The sequence below is a fragment of the Labrus bergylta genome, chromosome 13, assembly GCF_963930695.1.
Source record: "Labrus bergylta chromosome 13, fLabBer1.1, whole genome shotgun sequence".
Lineage (NCBI taxonomy): Eukaryota > Metazoa > Chordata > Actinopteri > Labriformes > Labridae > Labrus > Labrus bergylta.
This window is the reverse complement of record NC_089207.1, coordinates 26082113-26101893: the sequence shown is the minus strand read 5'-3', so window position 1 is coordinate 26101893 and position 19781 is coordinate 26082113. Positions and strand designations below refer to the sequence as shown.

Here is a 19781-nt window from a genome sequence, read left to right as displayed (position 1 = left end):
AGAAATGCTACTGAGATTTAAAATAACAAAACAAAAAATGAACCGACCAGGTAAACCGGGTCCTTTTGGTCCCTATAGTTGTCTAAGGGCTAAGAGCTATTGCCTGTCTGTTAATGTAGACTAGTGAAGGAGGGCCAATGTTTGTTCAGGGATTATTAGTCCTTATAAGTCTTTCTTTATTATACAGAAGCCCATGTTTAGATTTTTTCATTCGAACAGAACCTGTACTACACATTTGTTTCCTGTATGACTTTTTATTTGAATTCTGCATACATGTAATTTTTAATTTGGGCTCAATAAATCAGCTGTTCTCTTGTCACAATAACAAACAAATGGACCCTCCTCTCCACAGCCAGCAGAGCACTGCAAGGCACACGATGGACAGTGAATGAGATTTCTAACAATACCAATAATAAAACGTTTCTCTCCATTAACTGCAGGCACAATCGTGACTAGTTGCCTTACAGGCGTCATGGTGACTCACTCCACAGCAACATCAAGTTGTGATGTCACAGTTAATGTCTGTGTGTTTCTATTTTCAGGAGGATAAAAACTCATCAAATCCTTCCAGAGGCTAAAATGCATATGCAAATAAATCATGTCTTAACTATTCTCTTTTGAATTAGTAAAACACAGCAGCTCTGCATTCGACCATAAAACACCATTGAGTCTTCTGAGAGTCTGTGCATTAGAGTGCACTTGGAGTTGAGAGTGTATTGAAAGGGGGGGGGGGGGGCACCTTGCAGCTGCATCTGCATGAGAGGTCTGGGGAAAAATATATGAGGCTTCAGATATCTCCACGAGGAAATATAAAAATGCAAAGGAGATGCCAAAAATAAAAGCAGCACAATCACAGCACTGTGAGGAGGCTCGCAGGGAGTTCGATTGGCTGCACTGTTTAGTAACATCTGTGAAATCAAGTTCTCTTAAATAAGAGAGGACTTACGGAGTTATGTCCTTTACAAGACTGGAGCGGCGCAACAAACGTGTCTTTGTATCTGAATTTAAGGGCCAGAGACTTCAGTGGTTCTTCAGTGAAACTCGAAATCTTTAAACAACAATGCCCTCTAATGTAGCCAGAGTGAATTACCCTCTCCAGATTTGATTTACTAGATTCTCATTCTTATTTTAGCTTTTCAGGTCATTTCCACAGTTCAGTGGTATAATTATTGGCTTAACCAATGACTGAAATTTCCATTAAATTAATGAGTGACAATATTTATTTGCACTTGTAAAATGAGAGATAAAACCTGTGCCCAACACTTTTCAATGGTTGTAGTCCAACAATTAAACTAGGTTTCAGCTCCACACAAATTGTATTCATTATTCCATTCAAGAGGCTGAGTATCAAACTAAATTTATTGGAATTTTGTAACATAGGGACAAGAATAATGTACACATTAAAACTAAGTGGAATTTGTATCTTTCAATTCGGTCAAACGTCCATTTCAAAATGAAGGTGGACAATCTTAAAAATCAAGATTTCTACCAACACTAGAGGCGAATCAAGTCTGTGATGATACTGTTAGTATGGAATTTGGAAAAATGTATTTGAAATCAGAACCAGGTAAAACTTATATTTCACTGAATGAAATATATTATAACCTTGGATGACACTTGCAAATTTCCTGACAGGTCATGTTTCCTTTTTCTTCCTGAAGGCCATGAAACGCCTTCTTAACATAAGTACAGCTGTTCTGTAGCTGTGTAACAGTTAGTTACAGTTAAGTCATAGTAAGCCATTAGCTATATATATGTATATATAAAAACCCTTTTATAAAAGAACACTACTCTTGTAGCTTTTTGGTCCAGAAACATTACTGTACTTTATTTACCGTTCCGTCAAGTCTGCGATGAGAATGACAGCATCGGGGTAAACCATCTTCATGGATCTTACTCCCATCAAGGACACATTATTTCTGAGCCAATGTTGGGAAAAGAAAATCGGGCATGGATACATCAAATTCTCTTTAATATTTCTTAGAAAAAAAAGAAGACTACTAAAAGTTTGTTACATGAGAAAATGTCATAACATCCATCTATTCAGAGGGCCCACAGTCTGCCATCCAGCAGCACCCCTCAGAAATCTTCATCAAGTACATTAATTAAAAACAGTCGAGAGTAACCTGAATTTGAATGTTTACAACAATATGGAAAACTTTAACAAAAAGCAAAATGTTTTGGCATGTAGTTCAGCTTATGGTTTATGAGACATGCAGGAGGTCATCTCAACATCAAAAGACAAGGAGGGTTTTTTCCATTAGGAGCCATATCTGATCTGAGACGTGTCCCTGCCTTGGACAATTTCAAATCATGCATTTGTGTGAATAAACATGTTTAAAAAAAAAGAAAAGAAATTACCCTGCATCTCAAAGTTAGGCTTTGGTCCCTAATGAAAATCCTCTACCTTCTTGTTGTGAACAGCCTGACATTTAGCCAAGCAAAGTATGTGTGTGGGTGTTGGGGGGAGGGGAGGGTAAAAACAGAATTAAACAAATACAACATGAAAATAATAATGTGATTCTTCCAAGAGTAGAGTCCACATCGCATTTAAGAACAGACTCCCCCTGTCTGTTGTTGAAATACATCAATAGTGTCCTCATCCTCCATCTCCAGCTGTGGAAACACAAAGATCTCATCAGACATTTAGGAACTTCGTATTTATTTCTACAACAACAAATGCAAGTTATTTAGTCAGTAATGAGAAGCAGGGTGTCAACCCCTCAACAGTTTTTGGTATGGCAACATTGAGCATCAGAATGTTTATTAATCTTTGGTTTGAATCTACAGTTTAAGACAAATGTATTTAGCTACTGTGTGGGATGTCTTTACAGTTTTTTTTTTACCAGTTTCTTTGCTTCTGGTATTAAAGCACTTTTTGTTGTGTTTTCTTCCGACATAAAAAAGAGGAATGTGCATGTTCTGTTACATGTTGAATTTGATATACCAGACCTCAGGTATGATGACATTTTATAACATGACAGTGTGATGACAGAATAGATGTTCAGGTGATCTATACTTGTCCTCTGATGCTTTCATCCATTTCTGCTCTAAATGTAACCATGCATGTTCAATTGTGATATATTTGACTAGACTACTTGTGCATTAAGTACAATTTATGCTTACCTGTGCAGGTGTGTCTGTTTCATTAATTGGCTGTCCATCAAACCTAAACCGTATCTGACGAATTGACAGTCCCTTTAAAAGACACAAGACAGAAAACCCAACATGAGATTCTTCAAGTTAATGATTAACCTCAATCTTTGAACAGATTATTTATAATCACAACATTCAAGTTCACACACGTGTCACACTTGATGAATGACTTACCTGTCTTTCGCAGTATGCCTTCATTAGTTTGCTGAGAGGCGTGTGCCTTTTGATTTTGAACTGTACTACTGACCCATCCTGGCCAGCTACCTTGAGGTTAATGTGGTCGTTCTCCGTCTTGACTCCTTCCTGCAACAAACAACAAACACAACCATCAGAAGGAGCAGCATGCTTCTGTTACCTGTATACACCAAACTGCACACAAAGGTAAGAGGAAAAACAACGGGATGGGAATGTAATGTAATGCATTAAGGAAGCTATAACCTCTTCCTGTTAACCATCTGACGTCACTACAGGCTAACACCGGCTCCCTCAGTTCATGTTGATCTGACCACACATTGATATAAACACCAGATGGTCCTGAAACATTTAAAACCACACACCTCCACCTTCTGTAAGCCTGTTCACATGGTTGGTTCCACCGACTATTACATTATGCTAACGTTAGCTACCTCTTGTTGTTCTTTCCATGGTTAGCATAGCATGCTAGCCCATGTTCAAACTGGCGCAGAAAGCCACAATAGCGCAAATGAAAAAGAAAAAATACAAATCATTCATTTCCCCTGGCGCTGTCTCAGCCTCATACCTTTACTTTACGGCTTTACAGAGACTAGTAGTTGCGGATGCTTGTGTGATTTTGACAGGGGAAACACAAAGATGTGCGCCTGAAGCTAAAAGATCCGCAGATTTGCCAACCTTTGTTTTCTCGACCCGCTCAAACGCGCTGTGTGTAGCCTGACGCGGAGCTAGCTTAGCATAATGCTAACGTTAACTCACACCGTGCATCATCAGCTGCTCACAAACATGAACTGAATGTTTCCACGGTGGTAAAGGAGTACTGACCTTTGGCTTCTCCTCGGACATGGTGCTGTTCTTCCCCGGGATGTTTTAATAAGGTAGAGTCAAAGTGTTAACGGTGAAGCGGGTTATCTTCTGCTCCTCCGGCTCTCTCGTTTGCACCAGGAGGCGCGCGCACTTCAATTTGAAATGTAATTGGACCAAAATGGTCACGTGCTCCACTTTTTCTCGGGACCGCGGATATGTGAACGCGCAAGCTAATTTGCGCGTACCCGAGAGGTAAAAAAAAATAGCACAATGCAAATCATCCTTTGGTCCAGGTCAGTATGAGGGACAAAAAATGGCTAAAGTATAAATAATTAAATAAATGCATCAATAAATATATACATATATATATATATATATATATATATATATATATATATATATATATATATATATACATATATATAAAATCAACAATTCATATAAAAAATAATATATAAATAAATATATTCATATATTTATTTATGGTTTCTGTGTCCATGTTGTACAAGGAAAAGTAAATTTGTAAATTAAATGGGCCGTCCTAACATTACTGAAGTAGGATTGGTCAATTTTGAAAAACAGACAGAAGCAAATTTACATGTATACTTTTCCTCTTACGACCTGGACACAGAAATAAATAGCTGTGTAAATGTAAAATACGGAAATAAATTAATAACTCAATTAATGTGGAAATGTATGCATTGATACATATATAACTGTAGAAATATGCTAATAAATGAATAAATACATGTAAAAATATATAAATAGCCTTTTCATTAACAAAGTGTATTTATTTATTCATTGACGTATTATTTTCAGCATTTATATATTTATTGATGCATTTATTTAATTAATTATTTATTCATACATTATTGTATGCATTTCTCCCAACATTTATTTATTTATTTATACTTTAGTCATTTTTTGTCCCTCATAGTGTCAGAGGCCAAATGAAAGCATGTAAAAGCGCAGCCTTTAAAAGGGTGACAAGAAATCTAACTTGACTTTACTTCTGGCAGAGTTTGAAAAATGTAGGCCTACCAGAAATGTGTTGCTACTATTAGTTTTCTAGCAAATCACCAACTTTACAAAGATAATGGTGGCAGTATGCTTAATATGCTTATGGAAAAATTACTGTCAAATAGGATGTGTGATTAAGCAAGTTCCTTGTACGCCTCAGTGAAACTGTGAGGCTGAAGCACATTGATGAACTTGATTTCCACATGGGATCTACTGTATATGGTTCCAACCATACTTTTCTCAGTTCTGGGTGTTTTTCCTTTTCATGTTGAAAAAAGTCACAATGTGTTAGATTGGATCCCTCACTTTATCTGTATTAAACTTTGAATGGGAATCGATTTCACACAATAAAAACTATTGAAGTTTTTTGTTTTTTTTTAATAATCACAAAGTTTTTTTTAACAGCAGCTGCACATTTAGTTTGAGATTTTTTTTATCTTACTCACGAAACTTCTCGGATTCAGATATTTATCAGCAGGAAAATAATAAAATAAACTTTAGAAAGCGTCTTGTGATGAACAACCTTTTATAAAAAAATTAGAAGTTATGCTTAAGACATGAATGACAAACAGTCACAAACTATGCTTTACAAAATAAAATGAACAATGAAATATTCAATTTGAATGAAGCACCACAAAAACTTTTCTACCATTGAGTTTTGAGAATTATACAATTCTGCATTTTGTGCAAACAATAGCCCTTATATGTAGTTCAATGTATGGATGAAAGCAAATTAAACAAACACATTTCCCTTAAAATAATTCAAAATAACACTAAGGGATGAGAATGATTAAACGAGCATAAAAGCTGAGCTTTGGCGTGTAAAAACTGAAACATTAGGTAAAAGGACCACTTTGAGTGTATTGCACTCAGTCACAATTATTTTTGACTATATTGGTCACATTTTTTTGGCAAATACTGGCTCTCTGAAATCAGATAATCACAGTTTATCATATGCTACACATGAATCTCACTATTACTGGCATATGTCAGATCATCTAAAGGATTTTTCCCTCCAGGAATCGTCACTCACATTCTTCTTAATGTTCATTCATACGGGCGTATGGGTTATCCTTTGCCAAACCTGAAAAGAACAAAGGAGAGAGTGTTTGACATTGAAATGATTTCCAAAATCCTTGTGTTGCAAAAATCTTTTTTTAACACATTTTATAAATAAGTTAATTTGTGCAGGCTTTATACTCTTTAGTTTTTATCCAGTAGATGGCAGCACATAGTCAATATTTTGTTGTAAACATGTCTTAAGCTTTACTTTAGTTTATCCAGTTTGTCTTTCACCAGCCATGTTTTATTCACTGTTTCCCTCACTGTTCATGTATAAAAAAATATATATCTTTATTTTTTCAAATGTAACATTTTTGACTCATTATAAACACACAATGTGTCTCACCATATTTGTTTCTGATTTCATCATGCCTCACTTGCATTTCTGTTCTCCTGTTGAGGAAGAGACAAAGACAACTTGTTAGAAAAGAGGAACACTCACTTTAAGAGTGTCTGAATCACTAGTACACAAGAACTGTCATTTTCTGATGATACGTATATGCCAAAAAAACCTACTCACATTTAAATGAACAGTTCAAATAAATAATAGAAAAGGGATTTGGTGGTTATAGAATACAAATGACTTAAATCGATTATCCAGACCTATGCATTAATTAATGAAATATCATAACAATATTCAACACACCATCCATATATTGCATGATGACATATTTTAAAATCTGCCTGAAACTTTAAACAATATATTTTAGTCTTCAAACTTCTGAGAAGGTATAAAAGCTTTATCTTCAAATTGTGGTTTGTTTTAAGCATATTCAGAAGTGCTAAATATGGAAGAGGAGCCCCCTAGTGTCTGTTCATGGTCATCATTTTGCTAACATACAAACCCAGAGGTTTCTGTATCTGAATACTGGACTGACCTCTCTTTCTGGCGGGCCTTCCTCGCACGGGTTTGTCGCTCCACCTTTGCATCTTCTTTGTTGTTCCTTGAGAATGAGAATGTGTTCATATACAGATATTCATCATCACAATGTTTTGTTATTAAAAACATACATTGCAACATAAGTAAACACAATGATCAGATTTAGGATTATATTGTAATGGTTCATTATTCCAATAATGTCATCTAATACATCACTTTACTCTTCAACCAACACCCATTATCAAATCGACTTGTTTTTAGAAGAGGATGGAGCATGTCCTAATAGAAAGAGTAAAGCTGTTTCGAGAGTTAACCACAGTAACTAATTCTGGCAGACTTTGGAGACAGCGGTATCAGCCGAGCCCGAGCCTCGGTATCAACAACCCATTGTGCTCTCCAGTCCTCCTCCTTCCTCCATGGTGAACCAGATTTCACACTCACAGCTTCATGTGACTCGATGCTTACCCTCTTCTCTCAGACTTGCAGCAGCAGCAGAGGATGCAAACGAGAATGCCGATGACAACGATGCCAGCCAGCACTGACATGGTGATGATCAAAATCATGAAGTTTACTGGAAATTAAAGGCAGACACACACACACACAAAGAGAAAAGAAGAAAACAATGTGTATGCAGCAAAAGTGATATAGATCAAATTGACTACTTTGTATTACTGGTTTGAATGAGAAATGTATCAAAACAACATGAGCAAGAACCGATAAACAGAGAGCAACGGATGCTTGAAATTTAGTCTCAAAGAAAACCTGGAATGTATAAAAAATGTATTTTTTTCAACAAACATCCAAAATATTTATTTCCAGGGTTTACTCAGACCTGACAATGGTAATAGGTGGTCTAAGGTTAAGACAGTCTTACCCCAACATACCCCCCACCGTGCAACATTTAGTGGACACACACTGCGGGGGGGCAGGATGTTTCTCACCGGGTAGTCGATGCATTGTTTGGTTGGAGAGCACCACAAACACTGCAAAACAAGAAAACACAAAACACTGTGCCTATGGTCTGAACTCTGGTATTTATGCTGATGCACCACAAACAAGGCAGTTTTGTTTTACTTACCGCCACATTCTTCAAGCATTCATCACAACTTGTGTTGGAGCTCAGGGCACAGGGGACTGAAAGAGATATGCAACAGTGATTTACACACTTTGCCACACGACAACTAAAGTAAACTTTGCAAGCTGCAGACTACAATAATCATAATCAGGACTAACCCAATACCACGAATTAAGATGATTATCTTTGATGTTAGGATAAGTAAAGCCATTGTAGCTGCTCGTCATGTGACAGCCTCCTGACCCGACGCTGGACTGAACAAAGCACAAAAGCAAAGTAAAAACCCAGAAAACACTTACTCGGAGCTGGAGAAGGAGTTGCTGTCTGCGCCTCTGTAGTAAAAAATAAACTGTAGAAAATGAAAGCAGATACCAACGAGAAGCCTCTGTGAACGCCCGACATCGTAAATCAACAGGAAACCTTCAGCCTTCACACGAAAACAACGAAGAAAGTAACGTTTCTGAAGAGGGGAGGAGAAGTGACGGGCAGAGGGGAGGAGATCCAGTTAACGAGGACTGACGTCATCCACTCCTGACGCTGGTGCCAGTGAACAGCTGCAGAGTGAAACATCTGTAGAGTGAAACATCTGTCTTCAGGAGTCACTCACATGTTAGTTACTAACCCCATATCAATCAAAACAAAATAAAGTTCATATATTAAAAAGGAGAACTGGTTAAATTAAATAACCATCAATTTTAACATCAGTTTTGAGTCCAAAATAAAGTTCTTTTTTTGAACAACTTTTACACAACAGTTATCATAACATAGGCTTACTGTAACCACGTTGGTTTAAGTCCCCACACTTTCCAGGGTGAAACTACAGTTTATGATGTTGGTACAAAATATAATTTATTCTCTTAAATTCAATTATAATTTAATTGATCATATAAAACACTTAAAGAATAATGCATAGAATAGATTTCTCTATGGTTGTGCTGCTGTAACACTCTCACCTTACAGAGCCTGTTTACCTACACAGGTGTTTTCAGTCACTGTCTGTTTAGACCTCTGGTTCACATCATTCAGAATGTAATTACAGGCAGCAGAACGAAAACAAATGTTCACATCAGTGTTGAAGTTGTACTTCCCTGAAGTCTGACAGCAACAATGATTCTGTATTGTCATAAAGAACTGACAGACAGCTGGAAAATGGCTTTATGGCAGCTCCAGTCAATGTGGACACTAATCAAATAAATTCAAATAGAATGAGGTGTGCCAAGCGACTTATCCAAATTCTGGCATTGTGGTTTCAGCTGACATTTGCATAAGTCAAGTTATTACCATGTATTTCTGTAGTGATGAATCTAAGTTTGGCACCTGATGCATAGATTGAGATTCACTCTAAACCAAGTACAAATCAGATCAAATCAACCAACACAAACAGCTTTTGAAATACAATAATTTATTAAAACATCTTTGAATTTTGATATAAAACAAATTCTGATTTTTCTTTGTCAAAACAATCAGAAATCTCAGAAATACAGTCATCGTCACGGCAACATCAAAGCCTCTGGTTTGGCCGCCGGCAGCTAACCAGATTGCCTCAGTGAGTACGATTGAAGAGCAATGGAAGACAGTGACGCGATGCGAGGTAAACACTAAGCTCATTATGTCTGGATCATACTGTTGTCATGAACTATACTGTCAGTTGACTGGTGTCGGCTTCAGTCCGTTCTGTTTATTTACACTGGACCACAGCGACGTTTTAAAGGGAGTTGGCGAGGTTTGCTGTCGGGCTCAACACACTTTGATGTTGACAAAAGCAAATCACAAAATGGAGAAACAGCACAGTATACTTTTAAACAATACATTTCTGAAATACATTTCTGTGCCCCTGAATGCACAAATAAAGAAATAAAATGAACTGGGAAAACTAAACCAGTACATTTCCAGCAGGCCGTTCATTTGCTCAGTCTGCTTGATGCCATTTATACTTCAATAAATAAATACCCCACCCTCACATGGCCTTTGACATCACTGAAATACACACAGTAAAACAATCGTCAGACACAGACGTAATGAACAAACCCTATAGTCACTCATTTCTAATATCACATCCTGAATCCTTTGTTTCAAAGACATACCGCCGAGTCAGCACACAATCAAAAAGCTTTACACAAAGGACTTATTCTAACATAGTTGACATTGCATTTTCCCCAGATGCAGTGGTTATTAACATTAGCTTTTTTTGCTAGATGCATTTATTTGACTTCTAAGAGGCAAGTTTTTCTGTTTTCAACGTAGTGATGTGATTTAATGGTACCAGAGGAAGCAGTAAGTACCGAGATACCAAACAAGTATATTCCATTCATGAAAGGCAGCATCTGCACTGAATGTACAGAAGAGCTCAAATAAACACTTCAATAAGGCAAGATTTGGAAGATTATCTCCCTCGGACAATTCCTATTACACAAAAACCTGAGGGGATCTCCAACCAGGAGGACATTTAGAACAATGGGGGACGACATGTGTAAGAACTACACACTGAAAAAGAACATGTTTATCATGGCAACCTAAAAAACCTACCCCTATTGTTTGGATGTATGGTGACAAAAAAGTTTCTCACTTTTGGGAGTTAAAAAAGTCCTAACTCAGATGTGGATGTCTATTTGAATTGTGATACGTTATATCTTTTCTTTTAATATAAAAAAGGCATATCAGATACCTGAAGCACATTTCAAGCCAGATGACAGAGAAGACCAGTGTAACTAATGAGACCATGTTTGGAGGGAGGCCACACTTTGAGAGATAATAAGGGTTTCAGATGCATGAATGTTCCTCCTTTTGTTTCAAGAAGTCTAACTCATCCTCCATGCTTGCTTCTTTGCTGTCAGGTGGACTGTAACCGAGTACATTAAGTGTCCTGTAGCATCGATCACCTGATCCAGCTGGCTCCATAACTGGACACCGACTTCACGCTGCAGCGTTTCTTCACGATCATGTTTATGTAGGCTTTCATGATCTTTGTGATCTCTCCAACCTGCCAATAAGCACACGAGACAAACAGTCAGACATGCAGGATTTTACCATGAAGAACTTCAAGGAAAAGAAACAACCTGTATCTAAATCATGAAAATAATCAACCTGTTCCTTCTCAATACATGTTGATGTACCTGGGGCGTTTCAAAGAACATTTCTCTTTCATCAACGGTGATCTTGTAGGTGCAGGGTTGCGGAGCGCCGAAGAATACGATGTGCTCGTACGGGAAAGTCTCCAGAGGCTTGGGCTCTCCTCTCTTGTAGACGGACACATTTTCAGCGCTCACGCTCAACCACAGATCATGAGGGAAGCCTCCTTCTTTGCACTAAAAAGACACAAACACAAGAAGTCATGCGCATCCATCAAGGTCTGCAGTGGCCTGGTAATAAGGAATGTGCGAATGCTATGTGCTAAATCAATGAATCTGGAGAAGAGGGTGAACTAGTGACAGAGGAGCAATGCTCAGTGTCCATAGATGGCACTAGCTGAAGTAAAATAGTAAAAGAGTAAACCACAGTAAGCATCAGTTAAAGACTCAGTGCACTCACCTCGACGTCGAACAGTGTGGATCCATATCCATGCCACTCCTTGATGATGGTCATATATTTGAGCATGGCCTGATGCTGATCCAGACCATTAAGGCGGGACCACTTCTCCACGATGCTCGCCCTGGTGGCAGACGTCTCTTCCTTTATCCACATCTCCAACATCTGCTCCTCCTCCATTTTCTGCTTCTTCATCGAGCCAGTTTTCAGTCCCCGGCGCAGGGTCCCGTCAAGGAAGCTGGTCCTCCGGCGCTCCAGAGTCTGACCCGACCCAGAGGCTCCACCCACCTTGGTGAACTGCAGGATGCGAGAGCGCAGACGCCCCACAGGGTAGACGTTCTCCAGACTCCAGGCGGCGCGTGCTTTGTCTCCGTACAGGAACTGAAGGCGCAGAGCGGCCAGGTGCTGCAGGGTCTCCTCTCGGGAGGGGAAGTGGCCTCGTGTCAAACTTTCATGAGCCTGACGAAAACAGCAGAGCATCGTTAACACCCGCTACAACATGAGATGAATAAATCTCAGTCCAGTACAAAACACACCTGTTCAAACATGAATGCAAACTCCACTCCTTCTTTGGGCATGCTCTCCACATCCAGGAAACAGTAGAGTTTAAAGTAGAGTTTCCATTGGCCTTCATCCTCAGCTTCGTCGCTGCCAGCCAGTCTGGAAGGAAAGCAATAAGCCTGTCACTCACATATTTATATTATTATCTTTATGAATAGGTTTTATTTATCACTCCATTATCTATATTGCTTTTATGTTCGGGGTCGTGGGGGGTTGGAGCTGATCTCAGCTGTCATTGGGCGAGAGGCGGGGTTATACCCTGGACTGTTCGTCTGTCAATCAAGGGGCTGACAAATAGAGACAGACAACCAGACACACTCACATTCACACCTGTGGGGGTGATTTAGAGTCTCAAGTTAACCTAACAAGCATCTTTGGACTGTGGGAGGAAGCCGGAGTACCCGGAGAGAACCAACACATGCACAGGACGAACATGGCCTGTCTGACCAGGAACCTTCTTGCTGTGAGGCGACAGCGGCAACCACTGCACCACCTTGCAGCCTGAATAGGTTTAAGATATCTTGTAAATCAGGGGATCATTAATAATCATACTGCACACTACTGCGTTAAAGCTCCTGTGAGGCGCTTTCAGTTAGTGTTGATCCTGGTCCCCACTACAGGCAAAGAGGTACCGCTTATCTCTCTGCTGAATTTGTCCTGCACATGCTTTAGCAGTGCTTAAACATTTTTATAATTCTCATCCTTCTTGTTTTAAAATTGATAGTTTCACTTATTGAGAATCTTTGCTGTGGAAAATGTAAAAACCGACTTTTTGCGCACTTAATCTGACACTTAACCACCTGCAGTAGTTTTAGGCATTATTACTAATGTCGAAATAAACAGTCTTGTTGATGATGATCTTTCTTGCGTTATTAGATCATACAGAGGCATCAGTATTATTTGTAATCTGTTTCATAACCAGTAAAAACTCCTCACAGGAGCTTTAATATATTAACATCAATGTTTTATGACTTCTTAAATTTCTGTTAATAATACCAAAAACACATATATTACACAAGGAAAGTATAAATAAGTAGCATCAACATCATCATGGATCTGAATTGAAACATATATATATATATTATAGAATAGAGATTAACCTGTGATTATAAATAACTTACCTTTCAAACTTAGCCAAAACATCAGCCACTATCACCCTGCTTTCCACGGCTCTGTCAATGTTTTTGTTGTGTTCAAATAGTGCAAACATGTTCCTGCTGTCCTCCATAGCCAAACCTCTGATCAGCTTCTCCACCACCTGGACAATATAAGTCAAGAAAAATAATATTACTTTTAATGCAAAAGTTTGACCTGTTGCAATGACACAACACTAAATATCTGTGTGTGGGCTTGTGTAAATAAGAAGTAATATTTTGTGACACGTAGCGCTTGCTTACCTCTCCAGCAGTAGTGTGCGAGTTAATTGAGATCTTGCAAGAGCCTCCTCCGTGACAGTAAACTGTGGTGGTCATTTCATGCCTGGAGAGCAGCGCCATGATTTCCTCCTGGGAGGGAACAAACTCTCTGGTCTTGGTCTTCTTTAGAGACTCGCCGACGAAATGGGCATACATTTCGATCTCAGTACAGGGGAACAGCTCCCTGATCCTGAAAACACACCAAAACATAGAGACAGTGAGCTAGAAGTTACAGCTAGCTGTTATGATGGCATGAATGAAACACGCGCACCTTTTGAGGTGAAACTTGAGGTAGCGTAGGATGCCTCGGCTGGGCAGGAAGGTGCAGCTCATACAGGTCAGGAGGTGCCAGTGGGCGCGATTGGCAGGACTGTTGGGGTGAGGGACATGATTGGTTTGTTTGATCAGCTGGCAGTAAACCTCGTCTCTTAAAGGCCTCAGGTCTTGGCAGGTCTGCAGGATTCCCTGGATGATTGGCACGGGGTCCGATACAGCCTCCATCTCCTGCAGCGAGTTGAAAATCTTCACAGCCTCGTCCTGCAGGCTGGTATAACCCTTTTCTTTTTGCACTGGGAGACAGAGACACACAGGGGATTATAATACGAGCAAAAAGCTTACTTTTTTTTTAGTTTCAAAATACTTTATTTACATTACACTGGTGATACGTTGTTCTAATAAAGCTTGCAATATAAATGTTTAAACACCCCCCCCCTTCAAACAAGTTGATCATACTGGAAACTTCCTTATATATGTGAACAGATTTCTTTTTTTAGAAAATAACAAAACTTGTGTTTTTTCTTCTCTTGCTTGTGAGCCGTTATGCTGTAAAGTCAATTTTACAAAATATTCCACTCTTCAATAAAGATACAATCAAACTCAATAAACAGAAATCAATGTTTCAAGGTACATGGTTATGCAACAAAATGATGCCAGTACACAAAGTAGAAATCTTATTGGTCAAACCAGAGCACTCACAGTAGAGGCTGACATCTCCATAGGGAAGAGGTAGAAGAGGAGAGTGCAAAGGATGCTGGGTATATCTCAGGATGGGGTTCCTCCAGTACGTCTGCTCCACAGCCTCCACATTCAAACTGCTCTCCTGAAAAGAAATTAAAAATGTTTTACAGTTGTCACGTTGTTTAACAGTAAAGTGGTGAAGAATTACGAGTGTAAATCAAAACAGCGGTAAAACAACAGAGTGGCAGCAACACCAGTGGTGAATATAAATACTGCAGTACAGTTAGGAATGTGAGGAAAAAAGGTAAACAACAACTTTTTTAAAGTACGAAAAGCCAAGACTTAGAGCAGATCACTGCACACACAGTGAGTATATGTACCTCACTTCACTAAAGTTTGAGTCCCTGCCAAAGGTTTGCATGACTGAAAAGAATAGGAGTTACAACGATATCAATGATCACATGTTAGTGAAATGTCGGGCAGCAATACTTGTGATATTATCACTAGCATATGTAGAGAAAATCACACAGCAGTTCAGAGTTATTAGCAGGACATTAGCAACAATGCCACAATAAAGAAAGGAAGAGTACCTTGATATCCCTGATGAGTTGTTGTGTTGGGGTTTCAATGGGAACTTTGCTGTCTATTGCTCCCTGTATGGCGTTCGCCCATCGCATCGCTTCATTCAGCATTTTGGTGTAGAGACGGTAAGAGTGTTTACGTCCATGGATGATTATATTCCAGTAACCTGAGTGAAAAAAAGAAGAAGGGAATTCCCTGATTGAGCTAACATCTGAGAAAGATGAATGATCTGCAGACTATAGACTACAGTTGAAATTGTTGAAGTGTATTTCCCTTGCTAAAGATGGCATTACTGTTGATCATGAACTGACCAGTGTCCTTGAAGACCTTCTCGTCCGGCTGCACCACAGAGCAGAGACTATTGAGGACGAGAGTTCCCAGTTTGGAGGCAGTACGTTCAGATGACTTGTAATAGTCCAGAGAGTTAGTGGTGAGGACAAACCAGCGCTTCTTCAGCTTTAGAGACGAGCTTTTGGCCCCAGACTTCATCTCTTTATGCAGCCAGCCTGAGAGAAAATAAATAATATCACTTTAAAGTATTCTTAGATCAAAATGATGGTTCCCTTTGCAATCACTCAAACATTTGTTTCTATTTTCTCTTTTTTTTTTAATGCACAATCACATCCACCATGCATGGAGCTAACCAGAGGTACCACACTGTGGTACCTCTTGCATAAATCAATCAGACTGTGAGTCTCAGCTGACTGACCTCTGACTATGAACTCCTGTCCGTCCACCTTAGAGTCTCCTTTAGATTTCTGGAGCAAGCCGATCCAGTGGTGCATCTCCTCGGGTGTGTCTGTGTTGCAGTGGATCACCCGGTTAGCCGTGATGATCACAAACGAGTTGGGTCTGCAAAGCCGAACACATAACCAAAGTTACACTAAAATGACATCTTAGTGTACGTACGTCATAAAGATTTATTGTCTTTTCCTCACCTGTCTGGGTTGTCTGATGCACAAACTGAATCAATCAAGCCCACATCTAGCGTGCCCTGGACAGACAAAAGAAGAAGGAATCATTTAAACGTTAACAGTTCTTTCTCTATTACAAATATTTTTCTTGGAGGGATCAACAGGTAGTTCTGAAGATGGGAAAAATAAGTTACATAACATTTCCATTTAAAAACAAATATGGCTGGGGCACTGGTGGCGCAGTGGTTAGTCTGCACGCCCCATGTATGGAGGCTGTTGTCCTCCAAAGCGGGCGGCCCGGGTTCGGATCCGGCCTGTGGCTCCTTTCTTGCTTGTCAGATCCCTCTCTCTCTCTCTCTCTCTCTCTCTGATTTCCGACTCTATCCACTGTCCTATCTCTCCATTAAAGGCACAAAATGCCCCCACCAAAAAAACCAAAAAACAAATATGGCTAACACAATAGCTTTATAGCAAACTTTTCACACTGGCACTCAAAGCATTTTACTATTATGAAAAATGTAATTATCTGAGAACGACTATTTGGTCAGGGTGATCAAAAACAGGATCCATGAACTTTGAGGTAAGAAGCTGAAGGCGTTCCAAAAGGAAGATTGGGTAACTATGCAACCCCAATCTGAACCTTTCTCCTTCATCACCATTATTCCTGGTGACAAATGAATGTAGAGGCTGGGGCTCTCGCAGTAGAGAAGTAAAACAGCACTAACCACGGCATTCTTTGGGTTGGCCTGTTCATGGTGCATCTCCACGAGCTGCTCCGGGCTGGCGCTGTGGACCCGACTCAGCACATTGAACCAACCACTGGACAGGGTCAGAGGGAGTTCAGAAAGTGAAAGTCAGCAAATGTGTAATTGCAAATGACTCCATGAACTTCCACTGGCAACCACAAGGGGGAACTTTATTTCCACACATCACTTTTAATAGATGATAACAAAGTAAAAACACTACCTACAAAACAGGCAGAGTTAGTCTATAATCTCAATATGTGATAATATACCTGGCATCTTCTGGAGACTCTGCATAGATGTGGTACGTCCTCTCCTCTGTCACTATGTTAAGTGCATTCTCCTTTTCATGATTGTCCACTATGTCCCTGAAAAAAGACCCAGAGTAGATCAGAACAAAGTGAAGAAAAGGACAAACAAACTGATGATTTTTAACCACACTGGTCTGAGATCGGGGTCTTACTTGGCCACCCGGATATCGATGGTTCCTTTAAGCTTCTCTTCGCTGTCGTTTTCAAAGTACATGAGCTTCGACTCGCGCAGGACAAACCAGCGCATCTTCCAGTTGCGCCTGGACAAAGTGGACATACCCCCTCCCTTCTTGTAAAGCCAGCCAGATTTGACGGAGTCCTGTTTGGCCCTAAACCACATGAACGTCTCATCCTTGAGGACACACCAGCGACGACGCCACGGAATCATCAGACCGCCTAAAAGAGGGAAAGGTGCAGCGAGGAGAGACAGAAGATGTTTATTTATGGCATTATATGTGAAACCTATGTATAATCAGAGAGGTAAAACATACTTTTTAATCCCCCAAAAAAATCACATCCAAACTACACCAATACATGATGTTCTAGCAACATTCATGGATGTATACAGTATATGCAAAACACATGAGAAACAACAAAACACTATATTTAACAAATGGATATATTAAGAGTAGAACATTTAAGAAGTAAAACATTTAAAAAAACAAGAAAAAAGGAGGACCATTAGACTCTTCTGAAACAACAGTACACGTGGTGGTTAGCAGTGCAGCTACGTCTGCATGCCGGCAGGGCAGTAACTTGGTAAAGCTACTCACTCTTCATGTATAGGTAGCCGTGGAAGTACGGAGGCCCGCTGCCATTCAGCAGATGCACTCTCCCATTGGAAACTTCCTCATCTGTGTCCACGTAGCCATCGTTTTCCTCATCGCTGTCAATGAACTGAAACACAAACACCAACATTTATGATGAGGGATTCCCTTTGCATGTTTGCTTTACGGTGCTTACTCAAATATAGTCATAATAACATGAATCAGTGAGTGAATTTATAAGCAACAAGCAAGGATTAAAAAAAATAAACACTGCTCATTTGTGATTAATTCAGGCAAGAAGAGGGTTTTTTTGTGTCCTGGAGACTGCAGGAAGTGTGAGTCTATATTTTTAGATTTCTAAGATGACCCAAAATCTGTCATTTTCTCACTCATCCTTGCCTTAATAATGTTAAATACACTTCCACACATCCACCCACACACTTGCAAACAGATGCAGTCTTCTTCCCCTTTGACATTTTGCTGATCTGACACAGTGTGAGTGAGGGTGGAGCTTCCTGCTGTATCATGGAATACATGGAGAGCCAAAGCAAATAATCAGAGCAGTTTTTCACTGTGATTCTAACATGAGAGGTGCCCAATGAATGTCAGAGAAGTATTCAGGCTTGCACAAGTGTTGATAATAAATACTGGGTATGAAATTTAGGGTGTTTAATGAATGTGTAGTGGGAATAATATCTCCAGAGCAGAGCCAGTTGTATGTCAGGTCATATCTGAACAGGGGCTTTCTTTAGATCTGACATAGAAGAGGGAAATTCACTAGATCCATGTTTGGGTATAATTTCAGGGCAAACATTTTTTCAAAGACAGATTTCTTATACCTTTCTGCTACACATAACTTTTTTTTCTTTTACAATCCCACTCAGAAATAGTGACCCCTCTGGATCAGATCTGCAGCATTTGATTTATTTTTTGGCTGATTGGTCTCACCGAGTCTGAGCTGCCTCTGAAGGAGTCTAGGCTGTTTTGGGTGCAGGAGGATTTTCGCAGCACCTCCTCATCCGTGATATGGGCCATCATTAGTGCTAGCACCTGAGCTCCCATGAGCCTCGTCAAACTCTTCCTGGTCATAGTCCGACTCTGCGTCAGGCGCGTCCGTCTGGGTCAGTTCCCTCGCCTGCGGGCTCAAAGTCTGACCCCCTGCCCGTCCTCCTCCGTTCTCCGTTTGGTGACTACAGAAAGAAGTGGAGGTCTGGATGTTCTGGAGTCAGCGAGAGGAGAGGCATCGCTCAGACCCGTTGGGGGTCAGAGGAGAGAGTGCAGTAGTTGCAGGTGAGGAGGCCGAGGTGGGAGGTACTACTTGTCCTTCTGCAAAAGCAGGAGGAGGTGGGGGGATACTTTGGAATACGTCTTTATCCAGGGGAACCACAGCAGGAGAAGGGAAGTCCGGCAAAGGTATGCACTCTTCGTCAGCGTGGAAACCCTCGTCGACCTCCTCCTCGGCCAGCGGGGCGGTGGATTCCGTCGGGTCGTGGAGGTTCTCTTTGCGCTCGAGAGGGACGGCTCCAAACCGCCAAAGTCCAGGAGATCCAGGAACTCAGTAGCCACGCGGGAGGCTTCTTTCTCCAGCCTGTAGATCTCTGCGTCCCTCATTTGGCGGAGCTCCTCGCGGGAGGACATCTCCGAGGAGGGAAACGCCGTCCTCCTGCTGCTTCTGCAGACGCTCGATCTCCCTCTCCAGACGCAGGATCTCCTCCATCTGACGGCTTTCCTCCTCAGAGGTGTGACTGTGGAGAGAGTCTGAGACAGCTCCTTCTTTGGGTGGAAGGAAAGGAAAGACAAAGAGGACGAGTTTA

The 19781-nt window shown here is 40.3% G+C and overlaps 3 protein-coding genes across 3 annotated transcripts in view; all 3 read right to left on the bottom strand.

Moving 5' to 3' along the window:
* Positions 1 to 1955: 1955 nt before the first annotated feature.
* Positions 1956 to 4332, bottom strand: sumo3b (small ubiquitin like modifier 3b). The gene is made up of 4 exons (XM_020651567.3): positions 4174 to 4332; positions 3331 to 3459; positions 3127 to 3198; positions 1956 to 2616 (listed from the first exon to the last, which is right to left on the bottom strand). Exons 1-4 carry the CDS (start codon positions 4192 to 4194, stop codon positions 2551 to 2553), a joined length of 288 nt encoding a protein of 95 aa, XP_020507223.1. The 5' UTR covers positions 4195 to 4332; the 3' UTR covers positions 1956 to 2550.
* Positions 4333 to 5532: 1200 nt separating this feature from the next.
* pttg1ipb (PTTG1 interacting protein b) lies at positions 5533 to 8671 on the bottom strand. Its single transcript, XM_020651570.3, has 7 exons — positions 8492 to 8671; positions 8196 to 8251; positions 7992 to 8100; positions 7583 to 7688; positions 7116 to 7181; positions 6584 to 6630; positions 5533 to 6259 (listed from the first exon to the last, which is right to left on the bottom strand). Exons 1-7 carry the CDS (start codon positions 8592 to 8594, stop codon positions 6216 to 6218), a joined length of 531 nt encoding a protein of 176 aa, XP_020507226.1. The 5' UTR covers positions 8595 to 8671; the 3' UTR covers positions 5533 to 6215.
* Positions 8672 to 9577: 906 nt separating this feature from the next.
* The window catches only part of myo10l3 (myosin X, like 3), a 56084-nt gene continuing 45880 nt past the window's right edge, over positions 9578 to 19781 (bottom strand). Inside the window, 23 exon segments of the mRNA XM_065962219.1 lie at positions 9578 to 11172; positions 11306 to 11497; positions 11721 to 12176; positions 12254 to 12377; positions 13400 to 13536; positions 13676 to 13883; positions 13965 to 14262; positions 14669 to 14792; positions 15241 to 15398; positions 15544 to 15738; positions 15942 to 16084; positions 16171 to 16226; positions 16872 to 16965; positions 17162 to 17257; positions 17353 to 17596; positions 17974 to 18097; positions 18916 to 18996; positions 18998 to 19090; positions 19092 to 19210; positions 19213 to 19471; positions 19474 to 19599; positions 19601 to 19716; positions 19719 to 19740. Of these exon segments, the coding sequence (XP_065818291.1) occupies positions 11068 to 11172; positions 11306 to 11497; positions 11721 to 12176; positions 12254 to 12377; positions 13400 to 13536; positions 13676 to 13883; positions 13965 to 14262; positions 14669 to 14792; positions 15241 to 15398; positions 15544 to 15738; positions 15942 to 16084; positions 16171 to 16226; positions 16872 to 16965; positions 17162 to 17257; positions 17353 to 17596; positions 17974 to 18097; positions 18916 to 18996; positions 18998 to 19090; positions 19092 to 19210; positions 19213 to 19471; positions 19474 to 19599; positions 19601 to 19716; positions 19719 to 19740 (3570 nt within the window). The 3' untranslated portion in view covers positions 9578 to 11067.

Excerpts from the sequence above, each read along its gene's own strand:
- sumo3b (XM_020651567.3), bottom strand. The coding sequence starts at position 4,194 with ATGTCCGAGGAGAAGCCAAAG. Across the intron at positions 3,460-4,173 it reads TGTCCGAGGAGAAGCCAAAG|GAAGGAGTCAAGACGGAGAA; the intron begins GTCAGTACTCCT and ends TGTTTGTTGCAG. Across the intron at positions 2,617-3,126 it reads AAACAGACACACCTGCACAG|CTGGAGATGGAGGATGAGGA; the intron begins GTAAGCATAAAT and ends GTGTTTCCACAG.
- pttg1ipb (XM_020651570.3), bottom strand. The coding sequence starts at position 8,594 with ATGTCGGGCGTTCACAGAGGCTTCTCGTTGGTATCTGCTTTCATTTTC. Across the intron at positions 7,182-7,582 it reads TGCAAGTCTGAGAGAAGAGG|GAACAACAAAGAAGATGCAA; the intron begins GTAAGCATCGAG and ends CTCATTCTCAAG. Across the intron at positions 6,260-6,583 it reads TGAAATCAGAAACAAATATG|GTTTGGCAAAGGATAACCCA; the intron begins GTGAGACACATT and ends TGTTCTTTTCAG.